Source organism: Bubalus bubalis, chromosome 15 (genome assembly GCF_019923935.1).
Source record: "Bubalus bubalis isolate 160015118507 breed Murrah chromosome 15, NDDB_SH_1, whole genome shotgun sequence".
NCBI lineage: Eukaryota > Metazoa > Chordata > Mammalia > Artiodactyla > Bovidae > Bubalus > Bubalus bubalis.
In genome coordinates, this window is record NC_059171.1 from 80,116,095 (window position 1) to 80,139,213 (window position 23,119).

Consider the following 23,119-nt stretch of genomic DNA (forward strand, 5'->3'; position numbering starts at 1 on the left):
CCCGCCTCTCTCCTCCTCCTTCTCGCCGTCCTCGGCCTCCTCCTCCCCTTCCCCGCGCCGCCCCGCCCCCGGCTCGGCTCGGCTCGCCCCCCCCTCAGGAAGGGGAAAAAAGGCGAGAGGAGCGGGCCAGGAGAGAGGAGCCGAGCGGCGGCGGCGGCGGCCGGAGAGGGAGCGGCGGGCGCGGCGTTGGCGGCGGCCCCGGCGGAACGAGCGTGGAGCCGGCGAGCCAGGAGCACAGGCGGCCGCGCCGCGTTCTGGCCCGGCCCGGGCCCGCGCGCCCCGCATCGCCCGCAGCCCGGGCATCCGGACCTCCCGGGCGTCCGGGGGGCGCCGGCAGGCGGGGGGAAGGGAGGGGGCCTGCGCGCGCCGGCGAGTGTGCTCCCGGGGGCGTCCCAGCTAGGCCTGGAGCGGGCCGGGGGTGGCGGCGGCAGGAGGAGCCCCCGCTCCGGTCGGGCGCCCGGCTCGGCCGCCGGCGACGCGGGGCGCTCCTGGGGATTTGCAACTCGCCCGATCAAGTCTTCGCCAGCGGGGCCGCTGCTGCCGGGGAAGGTAAGGAAGGCTCTGGCGGGGGGCTGGGGACTGGGGGCGCGGCGAGAGGGGGCGCAGCGAGGGTGGGAGGGGGGTCGGGGGAGGGGCGGACGCCCGGACTTCCTAACTTCGCCGTTTGGGGCTTCGTAGCTCCGAGGTTGGCGCTCCGAGCTCGGACGCCCCCCCCCCCCCCCGCCGCCCCCGCCCCCTGCCTCCTCCGGCGGCGGCGACGGAATCTGGCAGGTCTCCGCGCGCCCGCACCGGGCGGGTTGAGGAGGGGGCGACCTGGACGTGGGAGAGGTTCCTCGGCGCTGCTCGGCTCCCCCGAGTCCACACACCCGCAGCCTGGCCGGGGTGGCAGGCCAGGCTGAGGAAGACAGCCCTCCCCGTCACATGCACAGAGCCAGGGCCGGCTGGGGAAGGCGTTCCCCTTGTGTCCCCGACCCACACGGGCGCTGGCAGGGGTCTCGGGAGCCCCAGAGGTGCCCCGCAGCCACACACTGACCCAGGTAGGTTCAGGAGAGACACCCCGGTGTGTCCCCCTTCCCCTCATCACACCCAGAGCCCCTAAACCCCTGTAGGGGCCCGAGATGTCCTCCCCGCACGCACAGGCTCTCCCTCGCAGCCTCCGGTAGACGCGGCACCGGCGGCGGACACTCCCTGGAGGTGCTCTTGCCCCCAGATGGTCAGAGGGCTACCCTAGCACCGTCCGGCCCCCTACACACACACACACACACACACACACGAACGCCCTGACTCGTTCCATTCTAATCTTTTCCACTCGCTCGGACAGGCCGCGCGGATAAGCGGATCCGAACTTTGGGTCGGCCCTGCGCCCTCTACGCGCGAAGCGGCGAGGCCGGGCGCCGGGCACTTCTCGATCCCCATTCCCAGCGGGCCGAGGCCGCCGGTCCTCGTCGGCCGCCGCGCAGCTGCCTCGAGGAACTAGCCTGGCCCCCGCCCCCTCCCGGGCAGGTTGGGGCTCTGGGCCCGGCCGGCTGCCCTCTCCCGCTAGTCTCCGCGGCCCCCTGGGCAGGGCACAGCGCGCCTCGGGCCTGCTTCGGGAGGGCACGGCGGAGCTGAAAATCGCCGCGAAGCTTGGTGGCCGGGAAGGCTTGTCAGAGGATGCGGCTCCGAGCCCGTGGACCGCTGCCGGGTGCGGCGGCTCCCGCTGGGTCACTTCCCAGGCAGCTCAGAGGGAGCGCCCGTTCTGGCACCCTGGCCCCGGCCCTCTGGGCACCTTACCCTCCCCACTTTTATTTTCGCTTCCAAGTTTCTTGGCGTGCAGGGAGCCAGGATGGACCCGGACAAGTCCTAACCCACCCCTGCTTCAGCGCCCTTTCCCTCCGCGCGCTCCCGTTACGTCCCTTTCATTCCCCCCGGTCAGGGCCGAGAATTCCTTAGCAGCTACTCCCGAGGAGTTGAAATGTGTGCCGGTGTGTGGGTGGGCAGGGGGCGCGCACCCCCCTCCCCAAGCAGCCAATTGGCAAACGTGTTGGGAAGGGGGCTGGGAAATCTGCGCTCCCAACCCACCCTCGGGACCTAAGGGGACCCCCAGCGCCTTCCCGCACAGACACAAACACACGCCCCCTCCGAGCAGCGGCCGCGCGGGCGGGATGGGGGCGAACGGGAGGCCGGGGTCTCTTTTCATATCCGAAGGTGGAATACCGTGTATTTGGGGTCTGAGGAGGCGGCCATAGCGTCTCCTAGAGTCTGCAGCCTTCTATTCCTCGGCGACCCTCGCCGCCGCCGAGGCAGGGAGGGAGGTCGAGGGAGAGGAGTACCACCCTCGCCCCCGCAGGTGGCCGCGAAACTCTGCGTCCGGACGCACGGGTGCGGCCGGGTCCGGCTTTGAGGACCCCAGCAAGGTCAAGCAGACGAAGGAGGGGGTGGGGGCTCCCGGGCGCGCCCCCGCCCGCGCAGTGTCAGGACCACTCAAGGGGTGGGGGCCGCCCGCCGATCAGTCCGGACCGCCCGCCGCCCGCGCCGCGTCCCCGGAGGCGAACGTTGCGCGTTCCGGGATCCCGGAGCGCCCAGCCCCGCGCGCCCTTCCTCTGGGCTCGTTCGCTCGCTCTTGCTCGGCGCTGCTTTCAGACTTGTTGCGCCTGGATCTGGGGGGCGGGGGGCCGGCCTGGGAGTCCCGGAACCCGGGCGGCGGGAGGCCGAGAGCGAGGCCAGCGGGAATGCGCCAGGGCGGCGCGCGGCTCCGCCGGCGGGCGCGGCGCGGAGGCTCGAGCGCGGAGTTTGCCGCCTCCGATCCCGGGGAATGGAGCTTGTCCCCGCCGCGCTCCTGCGCGGGGGCAGGAAAGGGGATTCGCCGCCCTCGGCATCACGCCACTCTGCTCGGGACCCAGGGTCGGCAGGGGACGCAGCCAAGTTGGGGGGCCCTGCCTCGCCCGCAGGCTCAGGCCCCTCTCCGGCCTCGGTGGCCGCGTCCGTGAAATGGGGGCGAGGGGGAGGCTCTGGGGGCCCTTCCGGCCCAGGCCCTCGGCGCTCTCCCGGACATTCGATGCGCTGGGCCCGCAGCGGGCTGGGCCCGCAGCGTCCCGGCCGGCCGTGTCCGGAGGCAGCTGGGCGCCTGCGGACGCGCGGCCTCGGGGCCGGGCAGGAGGCGGCCTCGGCGGGGCCGGACGAGCGGCGGGGTACGGGCAACCTCCCTCGGCATCCTCGCCCCCTGGCCGGCCCGCCTGGCCCGGGCCCGCCTCCGGAGCGGGTCCTGAGGGCGAGTCCGCCCCCCGGGGACGCCTCCAGCTCCGGCCGGGGCGGCGGGCGCCGGGCTGCGGTGGCGGCGGCGGAGGGCGGCGCGCTGCCCCGAGCGGCCGAGAGAGGGCGCCCGCGCCACCGGCCGCCTGCCCGCCCCTTCCGTCTCGTCCGCGGCCCGGGCGCCCGCCCCATCCCCGCAGCCCGGCCGCCCCCGCCTCTCGGCGGGCCCTAGGCTCCCTCGTCAGGGCCCGAGTGCAGTCAGCCGCCTCCCCGCACTCCCCGTGCCCGCGTGCCCGGTGCACGGGAGTGAGAAGCGCGTTTGGGTACCTGTGTGCCACGCTTGCACGTGCGTGTCCGGCCGGCAAGCTGGCGGCTTGTGTGGGCAGGCACGCAGACTGCCACACGTGTGTGCGTGCGCGGAGCAGATCTGTGTCAATGCGCGCCCGGGATGGCAGGATTGACTCTAACCACGTTTTACCTGCGGCAGGTCCTGTGGCGGCGTGCAAGCGGTGGCCCCCTCAAACCTAAACCCGGAGGGTTGGTTAGCCTCGTGCATCCCGACTGACCCACTCTGGCCCACTGTCCTCTGGAACTCTCTGGCCTCCAGCCCGCGTGGCTGCGGCCGTGCTACCGGTCTGAGCAGGGATTTCTGGGTAGACGTATAGCCTGGATACCCTTGTGTATAGCCTGCACACATGTAGTGAAAATACAGGTGCCCACGTGGACACGTGTGCACTGGGAGTGCAGCTTGGGCAAGGCAGAGGGCGTGCCCTGCCATGTGAAGGCTAGTGGGAATAAGGCAGGGAAGAGACCCTGCTCAGTTCAGTGAATGGGCTCTGGCATGGAAGACAGCAGCCTGCAGGAGGCCAGAGGTAGGGGTCTCCGAGAGCCCTCTATGGGGAATGGCAGCTAAATCAGGAGAAGAGCAGTGGAAGTGGTGAGGATGGTCTCACACCAGAGCAGCCATGCAAAGGCCCTGTGGCAGGTGTGAAGCATAGGCAGCTCGTGTGCAGGAGCTGGAGAGATGAACAGCAGGACTGGGGCTCCAGAGGGAAGGGAGCCAGAACCCAGAACCCTGCAGGCCTTGGGCTGTGTCTTGGGAATAGTGGAGACTATGGCAGGGGAGGGGGTTGGTCCTAGACTGAGGTTGTGACCTGCCCCAATGGCCAAGGAGATGGTAGGTGCTCCTGGGGGGCAGCCTCTGCCCACAAGCACACTGGACTCCAGGCTCCTCTTGTCATCCCGATACCACCCAAGCCTCCCTTCAGTGTGTACCACAAACAGACCCACAACACAAATACGAGTGTGCACTGCCCTGGAAGCTGGGCCCCATGGTGGACATTCATGTCTGGGGCTGTGGCATTTCTCTGAGGATACCGGGCAGAGGGTGCTGGAGGAACCCCTCTTCCTGCTCTACGTTGTTGGGAAAGCAAGGCCCAAGAGGGGAAGAGCTTCCCACTGATTCCCAGCCTGGGCCTCAGTGGCAGAGTACTGAGGCATGAGGCCTCCTCTGCAGGGCGAGACGCGGCAGGAGACCCGGGACCCTTGGCCGTGGCCGCTGCCACAGAGGAGTTTGGATCCCTGGGTTCGGATTCCTTTCTACCGGAGCATCCGGAGCCTTCCCTGTACCCAGTGTCCCCCTGGCTCACAGGGTGGTGGGAGTCGGGGCTCCTTCCTGCCTGCAGCCACCATTCCCTCCGCTTTTTCTTATTAATTCATTTCTACTTGGGCTTCCCAGGGGACACTAGTGGTAAAGAACCTGCCTGCCAGTGCAAGAGACATAAGAGGCGTGGGTTCGATCTCGGTCGGGGAGATCCCCTGAAAGAGGACATGGCAACCCACTCCCAATATTCTTACCTGGAGCATCCCCTGGACAGAGGAGCCTGGAGGGCTACCATCCATGGGGTTGCAAAGAGTTAGACCTTCCTGACGCATGCACCTGGAAGGTGACAAGCAATGGGAGCAGCCCTAAAGGGCTAGAGTGCAGAGGGAGTCTCCTCGCCCTAGACCCCAGGTCCTCCTGTTAAGGTGTCCCTGTTATCCTTCCAGAATGTTCTGTGCCTTTACAAGCATAAAGTGCTTTAGACAATGGAATCCGTCTGCCTGCGGCAGGAGGCCCTGGCTCACCCCTTGGCCGTCTCATCCCCAACCCTCACTCCCACTGTTGCCCCCACGCCTCCTACCCCTCACCTCCCCATCCCCCGCAGCACCCCCACCCTCGCCTTTGACTCTCCAGCAGGTCCCTGCCCGTGGGGTCTGTGTGCATCCTCCAGGGCTCACTTGTGGGTGGGGGTACGGACTGGTCCCTGCTGAGTGACCGGGTGACTGCAGGACCAGAGAGGCCTCCAGGGCAGGAGGTTTCCAGGGCCTCAGAGGCTGTGATGGATGGCAAGATGAGGGCCAGGTTGCCCCCGTCCCTCACGGGGTGGCTGGTTTTGGGGTGCTGACTCTCAGCTGAGACTCGGCTGAGGGGTCCCCAAGGTGGGAGGAGAGGCAGAGGACCTGAGGAGCTGGCAGGCAGGGGCCTCGGAGCTCCATGCGTGGCCCAGGTGGCCTGGCCAAGTCAGTGGGGTCAGGGGGTGATGGTGGGGCGCCCACCCCCTGGAGCTGGTGGCCAGGGCTGGCGGAGCCTCCCTGCCGCCTGGCCTGCGGAGTTTGGACAGGCAGTGTAGGCGCTGCCCTGGGCAGTCGGGGCTGCCAGCCCACTTGTCCAGGCGGATGCCAGTGAGGTCAGAACGTAGAGAGCGCTGTCCCTGCCCCCAGCCCAAGCCCCGACCCTCCGGGTCCCACCAGTCCCTGTGCAACCCACAAGGGCACATGTCCCTCCGGCTTGGCCCAGCCCTGGTTTCGGGGTCAGCCTCCTCCCCAGAGCTCGCCCTGGGCCACAGGTCAGCTTGTCCCCCTCTCTGTCCACCCAGCCCTAGCTCTTAGGGTGCAGCTGGTGGTGGTGCTGGGCCCGGCCCACACTCTGCCACCATTCCTCCCCTCAGCCCTCCTGGAGATGGGGAAGAAGGTGTCTGTGGTGCCGGGAACCTTGGTGCCTCTAAGCACCAGGTGCTCAGGCTCCTCTCAGACAGCATGTCCTGATGCAGCCGCTGGTGCCATGGGGCGGGGCGGGGGTGTCGGGAGCCCCGAGACCTGGGCTCCCTGAAGCATGTCCAGGTTAAGCACCCCTTCCTCTGTTCTCGCCCCTCCCACCACCCCATGCTGTCAGGGACACCCTGACACCCCTGGGACACCCCTGGGACCTCCGCGTCATCGGCCCGGCCACAAGGGCCCTTCCTGACCTCCTCTTCCGATCTTGCCACCATCCCCACCCCCTCCTCGTGTGACCTTGGACCGCTGACCTTGGATGAGCCCCTCTTGCTGAGAATTCCGGGAACAGACCCTGGCATGGGGCGTGGGTGGAGCGTCACCCGTGGCTAGCAGCTGAGCGGGCGAGGACGCTGTGTCTCCCTCGGGAAGCATGGGCTTCCTCTCGGTACCAAGCAGGGGGACGCGGAGAGGAGAGGCAGGGACATAGGTCGCAGCCAGAATCTCGAGAGCCTCCCCTCCTCGGGAGAGCTCCCTGCCCCCGAGGGACGCCCAGCTGAAGGGGCTGATGCTCTCACTGTCCCCGCCCGGGACTCCGCAGAGTGTGTCTGTGCAACACAAGAGCACTGTGTGTGCGTGTGCGTGTGCCCTGGTCGCAGGACGTGGTGGGAGCTCGCAAGGGCACGTCTGTTCTCGGGAGGCCCCGCAGGCTCAGGTAACACTTTCCAGGGCAGCCACCCTGCCTGTGACCCAAAGGCCCGTGACCTGAAGGACCGCACGTATCTGCCTGGTGGGGGGTGGGGGTGGGGCAGAGTTGCTCAGAGCGGGCGGGTGTGAGCACAGGCCCAGAGCACGGATCGCGGGGTGTCTTCAAGGCCTGCAAGTGGCTTGGGTGACAGGCTCTTGGGAAAGAGAGGCGTGATGAGAGTGCGGGTCTGGACGGGGCAGCCTGGAGCAGAGCCAGCCCAGGACAAGGCTCCTCTCTCTGCCCCCAGCACTGGACCTTCCGGCCGGGCCGCCTTTCTCTTTCCTCCGGGGCGGCTCTGCCTGGCTCCCGGCCAGATTCCCCTGGAGGCCCCGGTGCCCAGGCTGGCGGGCAGGGGAGGGAGCCTCCCCACTGGCAGCCCAGCCCCGCCCCGGCACCCCCGCCCCTGGACCTGGGGACCCTTCCGAGTCTGCTTCCCCTCTCTGCTGGGAGGACGACACTGCCAGGCCCCCTCGGGGCAGGCCTGGGATGCCCCACAAGTCGGCTGGGGTGCTCAGGAAGCTGGCTGGCCACACATGGGCTAGGAGTGGGGGCAGATGGTGGTCGTGGGGCTGGGGGCCAGGGTCTCCTAGCAGACTACCCCCGGTTCTGCTTGTAAACGGAGGCCTGCCCCGGCTCCCAGCCCCTCCCTGTGGCCCCACACCCCTGAGATCGCTCGGGCAGGCTGTCTGGGGTCTGTGACCGGGGTTGCCCAGCGGGGCTGCCTGTGCCTCTGGGAAACTAGCTGCCTGAACTGCCATGGCCCAGGAGGGACCTGTGGGGGCCCTGGGCACCCCACGGGGGGAGGGCGGGGTGGTCAGGCGCCCTTAGGTGGCCTCTCGCAGCCCTGCCCACCCGCCAGCCCGCGGGCCGCCGTCCGTGCCGCGGCTGCCCACCCGCCCCTCCCCCAGGGCAGCCTTCTCCAGGACACAGGCGGGCACTGTTCAGGGGGCTGGCCGGGACAACAGAGAGCCTTTGTGGCTGGTGTCTGGGGATGCCATTGGTGGCCTGGGGTGGGTGGGGAGGGGACGGCAGGGCCAGGAGGGGAGCGGGGGGCCCAAGGATGGAGGTGCGGCTGGAGAATCCCGGAGCCTGATGGGCCAGCATCGAGCCGCGCCCCTGTGGGCAGGGAACCTGGGGCACCCTGGTTTCTGATGGCAGGCAGGGGCTGGACAGTCCACCTGGGCGCGGATGCATCTGAGACATGGTGGGAGGTGGATGGGGCACCCCTGAGCGGATTGGTGACCCCTCCAGCTGTGATGGGGGGCTGACACTGTTCCTGCCTCGCGGGGGTCCCCTGAGACCCGAGACCCGGCCCGGTGTGTGGTCAGCCCTCTCTCATCACCATGACTCCAGCTCCTCCTCCCTCACCTGGCTCTCTGGGGTCCCCCATCCCTCACCCAGAGGCTGCCCTGCAGGCTCCGAGAGGCCACACAGAAGGCTCGGGGCAGAGGCTGGCCAAAGTGCTGGGACCGGGCACTCGGCAGGCTTCCTGGCCGCAGGCAGGTTGGGGAGGCGGGGACCTGAGGGGGCTCGAGTGCCCACTGATCACTGGAACCCAGGACGGGCAAAGCGTGCTGGATGCCACAGTGACCCCAGTCGGGATATGTGAACCCACGGACCAGACAGAGGCCTGCAGCCTCCGAGAGACAGCCACCCGTGAGGACTTCTGAGAGGAGGGGCCGGCGACCACGCCGGAGCCCGGCACTGAGGCCAGGCGCCCCTACCACCCTCACCTTTGGTTGGTGGGCTTGTGGAGTCTGACCCGGAGGGCAGGCCCAGGCTCTGGGTGTGGCTGGGGGTGGGCGCATGGGCCGGCTCAGATGAGCCACCGCGAGGTTACCTGAAGGGAGGGGTGTGGAGCCGCCCTCCCTGGCCCGGCCCTCCTCTGAGGCCCTGCCCTGGGCTCCCTGGGGCTCCCCCTCCAGGCTGGCCCCTCCCGGGTCACTGACCCACACATCCCATAGCACACACTGAGGCCTCCTCCTGCCGTCAGCCTCGTGCAAGCATGCTATAGGTGCCCACATGTGCAGACGCCTTGCACACACGTGTGTGCACACAGAACACACACATGCACACACAGATACTCGTACACATCTGTTCCCCCAGCTCAGCGAGGGTCCCCACCGCCCATCACCCACTTGCTTAAGGTGAGGGTCTGATCATCTCTGAGGCCCTGTTTGTCCTCTGACTGCCCCCTGCCCATCTCCTCCCATCTCTCCGGACCTGTGCCCCCAACCCCGTCAGAGGAACCCCTCAGTGAAGATCAGGGGCCACCCCTGTTGATCCCAGGACCTTGCCAGCATTGCCCCTAGGGGACACTACCCCAGGGTGCCAGGCGGGGTCAGGGGCTCCCTCGTGGGCCCCACCCCCTCTCAGCTGTGATTTCCCAGCCTGGGATGGGTTTGACTGGCTGGCCTCCACCCTGCTATGTCACCTGGGGCCTGACACTGGTGTGCCCCAGCCCGAGCGGCCTCTGAGCCGTTTATCCAAGGCCTTGTTGGAGCTCTCAGGCAGGCAGGGAATAGGGGCAGAGGGGCCCTGCTGTTGGAAAGCACCTGTGGGCCTGTCGGGGGCGGGGCAGAGGGCAGGGACTGGGCAGGTGCAGGTGAGTGGCCGCTGGCAGGCTCAGGGGCCGTCCGTGCTGGTGGCCTGGGCCTCCTGCCCAGCTCTGCCCCGAGTCCAGCCAAAAGAGGCCGGACCAGGCCACTCAGGGGCTCGGGCTCAGAGCTGGGATCGCCTTCTGGCCAGCAGAGCTGTCCCCAAGACCCAGGGCATGGAGCCCTCGAGTTCTGGAGAACTCCTGGCCCTCTGGTGGCCCCAGCGACCCCTCGCTGTGGGACCCTGTGTGAAAACCCCACGGAGGGCTCTGCCAGGCCATCTGTTAGCCCCAGGAGCCTCTTGAAGGCTCACACCGGAGCCTCAGTCTTGGGGGTAACCTGACCTCCCCTTACCTGCGCCCATTGGCACCTCCCACATCCCCAGGATGCAGGCTAGAAGGTGCCCTCCTCTCCTGCCCACTGGGCCCGGGGCCACTCCCTCCTGTGGCCCCAGCACCTGTCCCGCTTCCTTCCTGCCCTCGGCCCAGCTTCTCATGTCGCCACACTTCAGGGGGGCAGTTCTGAACAGGGCCCTGCCCTGATTGTGACCCTCACTGCTCCTCTTGCCCACTGTGCAGGGCACGGGGGTGGCCTTGCTCCCCGCACAGGCTGACCGGATTCAAGTGAGCCGGTTTGGATGAGGGCCGGCCGGCTCCCACGAGCCCCTGCACGGGCAGGTCTAGGGCAGTCTGCCTGACCCAGGGCCGTGCCCTGCCTCTCAGGGGGCAGGGGCTTTGTCCAGCAGACCCGGGCCCAGACCCTGGCTCAGGCATCCAGCACCCACAGACTCCCACCCAGGTGGCTCTTCTGTGGCCCCCACATGCCCCTCTGCACAGAGATCCTCCAGGTTGTGGAGAGCTGTGTGTGGCAGAGGAGGTCCTCCCTTGCGTCCCGCCACGTGGGGCCAGGCTGATGCCCCGTCCAGGCCTGTACGGCCACAAGGTTGGGGAGGTGGCCGTGCCTCGCCAGCCCCTCACCCCCAGCATGCAAGCAGAGTGTCTGCTCCAGGCTGTATCCACTTTCCAGATGGGAGGGCTGGGAGTGGGCTCCCAGAAGCAGGGATGGGGTGGGGGGGAGGGTGGGCAGGGCCCAAGCAGGACCCTCTAGGGGCAGGTGTGCGGTTTTGGGGTGGCCTTGACCCGGGGTCCAGGGGGATGGGACAGGCTGAGTTGGCTGTTGAGTGGTGGGGTCGGGGGGCTGTTGGAGGAGGCACCAGACTGATGAGGGTCTCTGCTGGGCTCTGCTGACATTCACCAGGGACTCTCCTGGGCATCAGAGCTGGGGGGCTGGCAGCCACATTAGTTCCCAGCCTAGGGCCAGGGGAGGGGGTGCTGCCGCTGGGGCAGGGGCTCATGTGAGGTCTCGAATCCCACGGCCACCCTGCAGGCAGCCTCCCAGCTCTGGGATTGGCTGTAGTACCCTGGCCCCAGCCTCAGTCCCCGAACATGGGCTATGGGGCTCTGCGGTGCTAGGCCCAAGGCTGGCCCAGGATGGCCTGGAGGTGTGGCAGGATCAGGGGCTTCCTGGAGGCAGGGGCCAAGGGAAGTCTGCCCAGTTCTCCCCAAAGGGCCAGCACAAAGAGTTTGCAAGTTCCCTCCCCAGCGTTTGCCACTAAAGAGCCCCCAAGGGCCATCCCTGGTGCTCTGGAGCCCCCTCCCGGCTCCTCTCCCCACTGGGGTCCCCTCCTGCCCCATCTCTGGGTAAATCCATGGGTCCAGTGCTTCCCTTATGCTGGGAGAGTGAGGCTGCACCCCCCTGTACAGATGGGGAAACTGAGGCTGGGGGTAAGGGTGTGGCCACATCCACACAGCCATGAGGGGGGCCGCCCACGCCCAGCCACCCTGGCTCAGCTGGCGCAGAGCCCGAGGCCGCCCATGCCCCGCTCCCTGCCCTGCCTCCACAGCCTGTGGGGAAGGACAGCAGGAGGGGACTGCAGAGCGGTGGCCGACCTTGTGCCACTGGCCAGCTGGGCCTGGCAGCATGAAGCGGCTGGTGTGTGCGCGGTCAGCAGAGTGAAGGGGCCGCCCCAGGCCAGGGGGCTCGGGGGGCTGCTGCAGCTCTTCCTGCACCCACCCGCCCAGCTGCCATGGGGGACAACCCCCAGCAGGGGCTTCGGGGAGGTGAGGTTTGCAGGCTAAAGGAGCTCTCCAGGTCCACATGCAGGCGGGTCAGGAGGGGCGGTGCTGGCCTCTGAGCCCAGGCTCTGCTGCGTCCCCGCTGACCTGCGACGTCCTGTCCCCACCCCCCGCAGTGAGTGGGTGGTACACGGCCAGGCCCACTCCTCCGCAGGTCAGGGGACCCCAGGGCCAGGAGTTTGGAGCAGCCTGGGGGTTCAAGTGTGGCCCCTTCACTGTGACCCCATCTGAGCCTCGGTTTCCTCATGTGACATGGAGGGGGACAGCGCCCGCCTGGCTGGGGGGACAGGCAGGGGTCAGCGTGGGCCGAGGCCTGGTCCTGGGGGCTGCAGGTGACTCCACGGAAGGGGAGAGGGCGGATCCCTGGCAGGAATGCAGGCGGGAGGCTGAGCGGTATGTGCCAGAAACAGGGCAGATGGATGTCAGCAAAGCCAGACCGGGGTCTGACCCCACCCTTGTCCCCCACAGAGCCAGTCATTCATGCAGAGGTGAGGACTCCGCACCCACCAGGGCAAGGCTCAGAGAGGCGGGGCTGCAGGAGGCCGGGGGTGACCTCTGACCTCTGCCCTCCACCCTGCTTCTCCTCTGGTTGGGTTTTCAGATCCTTCCTGAAAGATGAGCGGGAGGGGTGTGGTCTGAGAGGCCCAGAGGCCCAGCGGCAGGATGGCTCCATTGGCTGTGATGGGACCAGTGGGCAGGCCCAGAGCCCCTGGAGCCTCACCAGGCTTCCCAGCTGAACGGGCACAGCCAAGGCCCCTGGGCCGGCGGCCCTGGCCAGGGCTGCCCACCACTTCCCGCCCAGGCTTGCTTGGGGAGGAAGTGACCCGCCCCTGGCTCTCTGCCCCTGCAGGCGGACACACTGGCAGGCGGGCAGAACAGGTGACTGAATGCGGGGCCAGAGCCCATGTTGGAGGCTCGGAGCCCGGGGTGGGCACTGCCCTCAGTGTGCCCTCCCCAGGGGCTCAACCCTGCACTCTGCTCTTTCTCTTCCAGCTGCTGCTTGAGGCCATGGGCAGGTGCCAGGCTGCTGGGCCATAGGAGCCGCCACTGCCCCCCCAGTGCCCGGAAGCCACCTCTGCCCCCCCGTCCAGAGCCCCGGCACCCCCAGCCCGGCCCAACCCCGCTCGCCGCCGGACCCTGGCATGTCCAGGCCTGGCCCGCGCCTGCCTGCCCAGCCCGCGGAACCCCGGCGGCCCCGCGAGCTAGGATGAGGGGACAGGCCGCCGGCCCGGGTGCCCTCTGGATCCTTGGGCTGCTGCTGCTGCTGGGGCGCCAGGTGGGCACGGCCGCGGGCACGGCCGCAGGGCCCGGGGCTGAGCCCTGCGCCACGCTGGTCCAGGGCAAGTTCTTCGGCTACTTCTCGGCAGCCGCGGTGTTCCCGGCCAACGCCTCGCGCTGCTCCTGGACCCTGCGCAACCCGGACCCGCGCCGCTACACGCTCTACATGAAGGTGGCCAAGTCGCCCGCCTGCAGCGGCCCCGCCCGCGTCCGCACCTACCAGTTCGACTCCTTCCTGGAGTCCACGCGCACCTACCTGGGCGTGGAGAGCTTCGACGAGGTGCTGAGGCTCTGCGACCCCTCGGCGCCCTTGGCCTTCCTGCAGGCCAGCAAGCAGTTTCTGCAGATGCAGCGCCTGCGGCCACCCCAAGACAACACCCTGGGGACCCGGGACGGGCCCCCCGGGCCCAGCGACGACTTCTCCGTGGAATACCTGGTGGTCGGCAACCGCAACCCCAGCCGGGCCGCCTGCCAGATGCTGTGCCGCTGGCTGGACGCCTGTCTGGCCGGCAGCCGCAGCTCGCACCCCTGCGGCATCATGCAGACCCCCTGCGCCTGCCTGGGCGGGGACACCGGCGACCCTGCCTCTGGCTCCCTGGCCCCCCGCGGGGACGTCTGCCTGAGGGACGGCGTGGCTGGGGGCCCCGAGAACTGCCTCACCAGCCTGACCCAGGACCGGGGCGGCGACGGCACTCCAGGTGAGTGAGCGGCAAGGCCTCCATGACACAGCGCAGGGGGCGGGGCCGGGGGGCACTGCTGGTCCCCTGGAGGTCAGGGGTCACTTGGTCCCAGGGCACACTGTTTGGAATTCTGGGAGAGGTGCAGGTGAGCCCTGTGGGGATCAGAGGCAGGGCAGTGCAGAGGTGAGGGTGGGCGTGTGCTCTGCTGGTCCCACCTTCTTAGCAAGCTTGGGGTCCTTGGTGAGACAGGCACCAGCATGGGGCGGGGCTGGTACCATCAGCGGGGTGGGATGGGGAGCAGAGCTCCATGGGGGCGGGGCAGGAGGGAGACCCCGAATGCGCATGGAGGGGAGCCCCCCGTGGGACCCCAGGGTGAGGGTGACAGGAGACAGCTCTTCACCATCTGTGCAGGTGGAGACCAAATAGTGTGCCGGGCGCTCGGGAGCCAGGCTGGGCTGGGCGTCCATGCGGGTGGGTCCCCGTGGGGCCGGGTGACGTGCTCGGGGCTCTTGGCCTCTCCCAAGCCAGTGAGACTGATGGACTCTTCAGAAAAACGTCTTTCAAGGCATGAGAGCAGCTACGTGGGGGGTTTCAAAGGGAATCAGCTCTCCTGGAACATGGTTCTATTCATGGCCCCTGGGCTGTGGAGACCAGATTAGAAACCTCCATGAAGCGGTGAGCGTAGCTCGAGAGGAGAAGAGGGAGGGGGCGGACAGAGCCCCCAGGGGTGGGGGGCGCAGTGTCCAGGAAGCTGTCGGGAAACCCCCACCTTCCATCAGTTGGGTCAGGGTCCCCAGCGATGGGGTGCGAGGGCTGGTCTTCGGGCTGGACCAGATGGAGGGTGCTGTGACCTTGGCATGGGTAGCCCCGCAGCATGGTGGTGGGGGTGGTCCTCCGAGTGGAGGAGGATGGAGCAGAGAAGGGGCAGCGGCTTTGGGAGGCCAGTGGGTGCAGGAGGGCTGGGCAGGGTGGTGGCCTGGCCGAACATGTTGCTCGGCCACTGCCCAGTGGTCACCTGCCCCCTGAACCTCAGTGTCCTCACCAGCAAGGTGTTGCCTGCTTTGAGGGACTGTCCAGTCGCCTCAGGCCTGATGGCCCTGGAGCTTGGCCCACGCTGGAGGCCACAGCACAAGAGCTGGCCTCTGCCAGCATCCCAGGGCAGTGACCGTGCCAGGGAGATAACCTGGTCTAGCTGGAGCCGCATAGAGCTTGCGGGACAAGGTCAAGGAGGCGGGGCCGCTGTGATGAGCTGTGAGCTCGTGGGGCTTGACTTTGGTGCTGGAGGGAGCAGGCCCAGGTGCGCAGTTGGGTGCAAATGTGGCCAGGCCTCCCGGGTGGGGTTTGCCTCCTCTTGAGAGCTGAAGGGCCGTGGGGGCTTTAAGCAGAGGGGGCACAGGGCGGGGACTGTCGATGCGGTGTCTGGCTCAGAGCAGAAATCCGGGAGGGAGCTGATGCTGGCCTGGCCGGGAGGAAGGGGGAGCGCCTGGGGAATGGGGTGAGCAGCTGATGGACTTGCTGATGCCAAGGATGTGGGAGTGGAGGAAGGAGATTGATCGCTGGACCATGCCCAGGTTTCTGGCTGGGCGTGAGGACCTCAGTTGAGGTGGGGAAGTGGTAGGGAGGAAGATCCGGAGGTCAGAGTGGGACCCGACTATGAGAGGCCCATAGGCCATCCAGCGGGAATGTCATTTGAGAGGGACCACAGGGTCAGGTTCACGTTAATCCCAGCCTGCCCTGCACTTTCTGTGTCCCCGGGCCAATCCCTTCAGGCTCCTTGTCTTTAAAATGGAGAGAGTAAAACATCTTCTTTCCTTGATTGTCATGAAGGAGGAAAGAAGAACTGGGGTGAAAGTGTTTCTAAGCAAAAGCAACATCAGTGATGAAATGTCAATATGTATGTTCATTATTAGGCAGGGGATCTGGAGGGCTTGGCGGGCAGAGACAGGTTAGACGAGGAGGAGGGCTATGTGGGGACTCTGGACTTGAGCAGGGATTCTGAGAAGGGGAATGGTTGCACGTGGTGCTGGAGGGAGGTGGGCCGGTGTGTGTGTGTGCACACACGTGTGCACATGCTTGCACACATACATCTACGTGCACGTGTGTGTAGTGTGTTACGTGAGCATATGTGCACAGTGTTATGTACGCATGTGTGTTCAGTGCGTTATGTGAACATGTGTGTGTTCATGCATCCATGTGTACAAGTGTGTGTGGGGGGGCATGTATGTGTGTGTTCACACAGGCACTGCCAGTATGTGTGTGTGCACACACTCACACACACACGTGTGAGTATTTGCATGTTTGTGTGGTTGGCGTGTACACGTGTGCATGCTGGTGTACAGCGCATCAGGTATCTGTGTGCATTGTGTTTGTGCATGCGTGTGTGTGAGCATGTACACGTGTACACTGGTATGTACTTGAATTCACTGTGCACGCACGTGCTCACGTGTGTGTGTGTTTAGGTTGGCTCTGTGCAAGTCTTGACAAAGCTCAAGTCAAGGCTCCGTGGCAGGGCCGACTGCCTCGTGGAAGACAGTTTGGAGGGCATGCGGGCTGGGGTTGCCACCAGGAAGTGAGGAGCAGGACAGGGCGGCAGGAACAGGAGGTGGTCACCCCCACCCAGGGGCGGCGCAGACCCCGTGCCCGTGCCTGGACTCCGAAGGCCCTGATGCTTCTGAGGCCTTGGGAGTACACGTGGCGTCAGCAGGTTACACCACGGCATCTTAACCAGTTCACTCTTCCCAGCCGCCTAGGTGGCTCCCAGCGAGGACCCGCCTCCCGGCCCAGGGCCTCTGCCTGGGGTGCTCCCTGGCCCGGATCACCCTCCCCACATGCCCCCTTGCTCAGGGGCTGTCCAGATGGCAGGTGGCAGCAGGCACCGGGCCCACTGTCCCCTCACTCTCTATCCCTCTCTTCCCACATGGAATCGCCCGTGAACACCAGAGAATTTCCCGTGTCCTGACTCTGTCCCTGCCAGGATGTCCACATCGTGGGGCAGGGGAGTTGGCCCTGCTCACTGGGGACGCCCTGCTGTGGCCCAGCCCCTGGCGGCAGCAGGCCCTTGATAAACGCGTGTTGAGTGGGGGGAGGCACAGAGGCGTCCAGGCTGCGGGCAGGCTCACACAGCTTGGAAGGGGAGACCCGGAGCAGAGCAGCTCTTGGCCACCTGGGGCTTCTCCTGCAAGAGCTCAGGTGAGAGGGTCTGTGTGTGTGTGTGTGTGTGTGTGTGTGTGTGTGTGTAGGGGCGAGGTGGCCCACGGGCCAGAGAGGTCTAGCAGTCATTCAGAAGACACACAGCTGAGCCGGACCCCATATCGTGCTGCGGAGCCTGTGCCCCGGAGCTGCGCCCCCCACCCCGAGCAGGGGAGGCTGGAACAGGCATGTCCTCCGTCCCGGCTCAAGGGGGCCGTGCGATGCCCAGAGCGAGCAGGCGGCCCAGGCCAGCCCGTGGCCCACTTTCAGCCCTGCCCCTGCCCGGCCTGTCCAATCGCCACATGGCCATGCCATGCGTCCGACTGGCAAGCCTTCCTTGGGCCAGAGCACCGCTCCCTACCCCCGACCGGCTGCCCCTCTGCACAGCCTGCCCGCTCCCGCCCCCTCCAGAGTCTCTCTGCGTTTTTCTGCCTCTGGTGAGATGGGGCCATTTCTCTCAAGGATTGCTTTAAATATTCATGTTTTAATTAAAGAATTTTATTGCAGAAGCGACATGTAAGATAATGAAAAAGCAGCATCCTGGGGGCTGGGGGCCAGTGTGTGTGTGTCCCTGTGGATGTGTGTGGGTCCCTGTGTGTATGTGTCCCTGTGTGTGTGTCCTGTGTGTGCGTGTGTTCCTGTGTGTGTGCATGCATGTCCCTGTGCATGTGTGTGTCCCTGTGTGCTCATGACCCTGCGTGTGCACATGTGTGCCTCCCCCAAGCGCCTGCATGGGTGGGGTGGGGCTGGGCTGGAGCCTGAGTGTGTGACATCCCCAGCGTGTGTAAGGCAGGGATGCTGGGCCTAGGGCCGTGACCTACCCCAGGCTGAGTGCCCCGGTGCCTCCAGGCCCGTCCACTCTCAGCCGGGGTGCCCCTGCCCTGACACCCCATGGGCTTTGGAGTAATTCCCACCCTCAATGCCGCACAGCTACCCTCTCTAGGGGCTGCAGTTTGTGGAGAGAGGCTATCAGAGAGGCTATCAGAGAGGCTCTGATAGGAGGAGGTACTCGAGGGGGAAGGGTGTGTCTCTGGAGTTTAGGGGTGACCAGGAATGTGTTAGGGGGACGGGGGGGGACAGGAGCAGGAAAGGTCAGGGCCTCCCTGCCAGGACAGTTTTCATCCCAGCCCAGGGAGCTGTTCTTTTGCGCAAAGGCCAACTTAGAAAACCTGGAAAACAAGGTTTCCAGCTCCAGGCAGACAACCTCCAGGCATTGTAGGCGGACAGAGGAAGACGTGACCCCGTGGAGCCCATAAGAGCACACGGGGGGCCGCCCAGAGTGGCGTTCCCACACAGCCCTGCAGCTGGGAGGCTGGGAGCTGTGGCTGTGCTGGGGTCTCGCTTCCCCCCAAAGCAGGGAAGGGCTGTGAGTTGTATAGCCAAAGCTCCGGGAGGGGAAGAGACCTGCCCAGGTCATCCAACATTGAAGCGCAAAGCTAGCAGGACCCAGGCCTTGGCACCCTTCTTAGGACAGGGGGCGCCTGCCGGACTAACCCTGCAGACGGGGTCCTATCACTGACTTGCCGAGCCTTAGTTTCCTTCTGTGAAATGGGAATGGGACAGTACCTGCCTGTAGGGTCCGGCGCCTCTATCATGCATGGAGGAACTCTCCTTGTCCACCTCCTCTGGCAAGTGGCCTGTGGGCAGTGGCCGTGGTTCTCAGCCCCATCCTGAGATCCCACAGTGCCTCCTGCAGCTGGACGGTGTGCTGGTCGCTCTGGCCCTGACAGTGGAAGCTGCAGGCCTTGGTAAAGGATGCACCAAGTCTGGACTCATAGAGCCAGAGCGGGGCTGTGGTTTGGGTGGGGGCAGAGCTGCCCATCCCCTGTGGCCTTCATTTGCACATCCATGCAAAGGGTTCAGAGGAAGAACCTGCATGCCGCAGGACAGGCCTTGACTCTGGGGGCTGCGGTCCTCACAGGGGCTGGACTGAGCTGTGGTTGCGTAGGGACCCCAGCCTGACGGTTAGGGGCGGGGCGGGAACAGGAGGCGCAGCCTGACCTGCTGGACTGGGGAGACCTCTGCTGGACGAGACAGGAAGTGCAGACTGCCTCCTCCAAAGGGGACCCAGGAGGCGGGGAGGCCCAGGGGGAAGAGGGCCTCCCTGAGTGCCCCGCCGCAGCCCACTGGGGCACAGGGACCCCGGTACCGGGGCGACCACAGCCTCCAGACGGGGGTGCTGGGGTGGGAAGGAGGCCCGGAGCCCCCTCGCCGTGTGTCCACTCTCATGGGTGGCCAAGGCTGCCTGGCGGCCATTAATTGGCTCTATTCATCCCTTAATGAGATGGAAATGAGGCTTCCAGACAGAGGGGGCATTGAGCCTGGGAAGAATGGCGGCTTCTTTCCGGGCCTGGAGGGGCAGCCCACCCCCCAGCTTTGCCCACTCTTCTGCTGCCCCCTCAAAGCCCACCCAGCCCAAGAGCCCCATGGTCACCCAGCAAAGGGTGGGCTGAGCTCCTCTGTGCCCAGCTCTGCGGGCCCCAGGAGACCTGCCTGGGGGACTCCCTGGCCGTGGGTGTGCTTGCCTGGTGAACGTGGATCAGGTGTCAGCCACGTGTGACGACACACGATAAAAACGATAACAAAGCAGCAGCTGCCATTAACCGAGCGTGCATCGGCGGTCAGGGCTCGGTGTGCGACAGCGATCCTGTGTCGAGGATCAGAAGTCACTCTGTGATGAGGATCAAGGCCGTGTGTGATCAGGATCGGGAACCAGCATGTGAGCAGAGTCAGGGCTGGGCCCGGGGGGCAGTCTGTCCTCTGAGCCACTGGACCCCCTGCCTGGCCTCTCCTGATATGACCCTTCCTCTCCTTCCCCTCCCCCCACCACGTCCCCACCACCTGGGTCACCAAGGTAACCAGCCCTGAAATAGTGGGTGTTTTGGCAGCTGAGGCCTAACCTGAGTCTATCCTGAAAGACTGAGCTCTGCAGCAGTTGCCATGGGAACCAAGTGGCATCCTCCGATTAGCCTGGCTTGGACACCCTCTCTCTCCCACCCACTGCCAGCTTCCACGTCACTCAGGCTTCCACACGGGGGCTGGGCTGGGGCAGCAAGGGGGGACAAGCAGGACAGGCCCGCCGTGTCCCTGCGGCCAGGCCAGCCCCTGACTCCAGCCTCCCTGTTCCTCCGTGTCAGCGTGACAGGACAGGGGCTCAGCCGGTGAGACGGAGCCCCAGGCCAGGGGCCTAGAGTGCTGCTGGCAGCCTGCTTCGTCTGACGGCCACACGGCCACAGGGGCAGTGCTTGGAATCTGATCGGGGGCCTGGTCCCGGCTCCCGTTGCTATCAAATGGGCGTGGCTGTGGGGCTCCTGCCGACCACCACCCCGAGGGAAGGCGCCTCAAGTGGTGGCAGTGAGGCCCCGCGTCTGGGCAGCCTCAGCCCGTCACACCCTCAGAGCCACTCACGGGCAGTATGCACAGAGGGCTGTCCTGGGGCCCCCCACCCACTCCCCTGTGCCCTGGTCTGCTGGCCACACAGCCCGAACCCCTGGGACACAGGCAGTTGCAGTGGAAAACCACATCATATCTGTGTAGCAGCCTCCATGCTTCGGGCTCCCACCCAGCCCTGGGGACCCTGGAGCCCCCTGCCTGGTGAGGCTCAGGCCTGCTTGCCTCCTCAACTCCAGGGCAGATCGTCCTGTGGGGTGGGGTGGGGGGAGCCTCACCAGCTCCCGACTGTCTGGACCACCCCTCTCTGAGCCTCGGTTTCCTCTGCTGTAAGTGGGTCCACACCTGGTTCCTGGGCTGGGACTCAAGGTTCCTGAGGCATCCGGTGCCAAGCAGGGAGGGGGGACAGGAAGTGGGGAAGACAGGACTCTGCTGCCCAGGATGCCTCCTGAGGGCCAGCCTTGGGGGAGCACCGGGCCTTGAAGGGTGGGGGCCCAGGTCCAATGACCTACTCAGCCCCTCCTGACTAGGGGAGCCCAAGCATTCTGTCACTAGGGCAGTCTCAGACTTCTCACGTGGACAATGGGGGCAGAGAGGCCCTTGTGGGAGCACAGGGCATCAAGCCCAGGCCCAGGAGGGGCTCGGAACCAGGGCCCTTGACCCCCTGGAACCAGGTCCCTGCAAAGCTCAGCCCGGCCTCTACTCTGCAGCCCTGGCAAAGTCCTCCCCGGACCCCTCTGCACTGCATGTGCGGGAGGGGGAGAGCAGGGCCCATGTCCACCCACAGACCACACAATTAAGGTCAGAGCCGGCCCCTCCTGCTGCTCCCCTGTCGGGGTGCGTTGGCCTGCCCACCTGCCCCACCCACCTGCGTGTCCCAACTGCAGGGCAGGTCTGAGAACAGGCCTGACTTCTGTGTGCCCTTGAGGCTCTGCCTCTCTGGGCTCCAGGGGAGGTGGGATGCTTGGGAAGGGGGGGCTCTGTGAAGGCAGAGAAGGATCCTTGATGGCTTGGGGGCTGGAGGGTGAATGAGCCTTGCCTTCTGAATTGGGGGACTTGGGCCCACTCCCCGCCTGCCATTCATTTGCTTCCAGCGCCCCCTGCTGGTCAGTTTCCTGCACAGGCACAGCACAGCTGACACGTTTCGCGTGGCCCTCCACAGAACCCAGCACCTGGACGCCCAACTTGCTGCGCATCAAAGCAGGCTCACTGGAGGAATTTCCTGGAGGGCCGGTGGTTAGGACTCGACTCTTTCACTGCCTTGGCTCGGTTCAGATCCCTGGTCTGGGAACTAAGAGCCCATATGCTGGGCAGTGTGCCAAAAGACACACACACAAAGTGGGATTTTCTAACATCGACTGAGACCCCACGCCTGTGGTCTCCCCATCGTTTCTTGCTGCTTGCCATCACAGGCGGCAGACTTGGGAAGAAGCACCCTCATCCTCAGGTGGAGGGCATGAGGGCAGGGTGGGGTGGACCTGTCCATCCCAGGGCAGTGGGTGGTGGGGCCCCCATGTGAACCCCGTCTTTCAGCTCCAGCACCCACCTTAGGGATCTGCACAGTCTGCCTTCTCACCCCACGTCTCCCCAGAGAAGCCAGGCTCTGAGAGGCCACAGGGGCCCTCCTGTCAGGCCAGGTGTGACTTGCCCTTGGCCAGCCTGGCTCCCCTGCTCCCACCCCAGGTGGGGCAGTGGCCCAGCTCCAGGGTAACTCCCAGTGCTGGGCCTTGGCAGTGCCATCTCCTTGCCCCATTCCTGGGGGCTGTGTCAGGGGCTGCGTGCAGGGCACCCAGCCCACAGTAGGTGCTTGGCGACCTGCGCATGCCCTTGCTGGGTCTGCCCTGACCCTGCTGTTCTGGGAGCAAGGGGCCCTGAAGTTCCTGGGGACAAATGGGGTGGCAGCACCAGAGCCCCTCAGGCCGGGAGCTATCTGACCTTTGGACTGAATGCCTGGATGAAGCAGCCCCTCCCTGAACCCATCAGTGCAGCCCAGCTCTTGCCCAGATGTTGGCCTCCTGCTCCGCACCTCTCGGTGGCTCCCCAGTACTTGAAGGCTCTTAGTATCCTCGGTGGCACTGGGACCACCAAGGGGCCCAGACCTTCAGGGACATGAGGTCATGATGCTTGAGGGGACAGGAACGGGATGAAGATCTGTGAGAGGGCTGAAGGAGGGTGGCCAGAGGGGCCTGGAGGCCAGTCTCTGCTGTGTCTAGGGGAGGGGAGGCCTGGTGGGGCCCAGGGTGTGAGACCTCACTAGGCCACCAGGTGTGGGGCCTCTGGCGTCCCTGAGTGATGGGGTAATGAACACACAGATCATGGGGGGAGGGTGAACAAGTCTAGAGGAAACTAGACTGAGGACTATGGGGAGGGGGTCCGCAGGGGCTGAAGCTCTGTGCCAAGTAGAAGAGCCTCCTCTGCCCCCACCCCTTCACTGGGCCCTTGGAATAAGACAGCTGTTGGAGTGGGCGGGGTGCCTTTCATTCATTCATTCATTCTTCAGACCTGCCTAGGGCTCCAGCTCTGGGTCCAGCCCCTACACTGGGGACCTAAATTCAGGGTCAGTGGAGACCCTGGCCTGGGAGCCTGTAAACAGCCAGAAAGCACTCAGACCCCAGAGGGAACTGGGGTTGCACCTCTGCCTCTCCCTGCCCTGCCGGCCGCCTATGCTTCGCACCGCATCGCTAACCTCATCCAGGCACATTCTTGCCTCCTGGCTGACCCTCCAGGGCGCTGCGCTGGTTACGACACCGAGGCTTCTTCGCAGGGGCCGCTCTACCCCCAGACCTCTGCAAGATCCCTGAGACGCTGCCTGAAAGACATTGCAGCCCTTTGACCCCG

The 23,119-nt window shown here is 66.1% G+C and overlaps 1 protein-coding gene across 7 annotated transcripts in view; it reads left to right on the top strand.

The window, feature by feature from the left end:
* Nucleotides 1-373: 373 nt before the first annotated feature.
* Nucleotides 374-23,119, top strand: part of ADGRB1 (adhesion G protein-coupled receptor B1) — a 76,922-nt gene continuing 54,176 nt past the window's right edge. For 2 of the 7 annotated variants that reach the window (XM_044928900.2, XM_044928903.2), the window contains exons 1-2: nucleotides 382-549; nucleotides 12,738-13,720. In XM_044928900.2, coding sequence (XP_044784835.1) covers nucleotides 12,952-13,720 — 769 coding nt within the window. In that variant the 5' untranslated portion in view covers nucleotides 382-549; nucleotides 12,738-12,951. Of the gene's footprint in view, nucleotides 550-12,737; nucleotides 13,721-23,119 lie in introns of all 7 variants that reach the window. The other 5 variants (XM_044928904.2, XM_044928902.2, XM_044928898.2 and 2 more) reach the window with 5 other exon arrangements.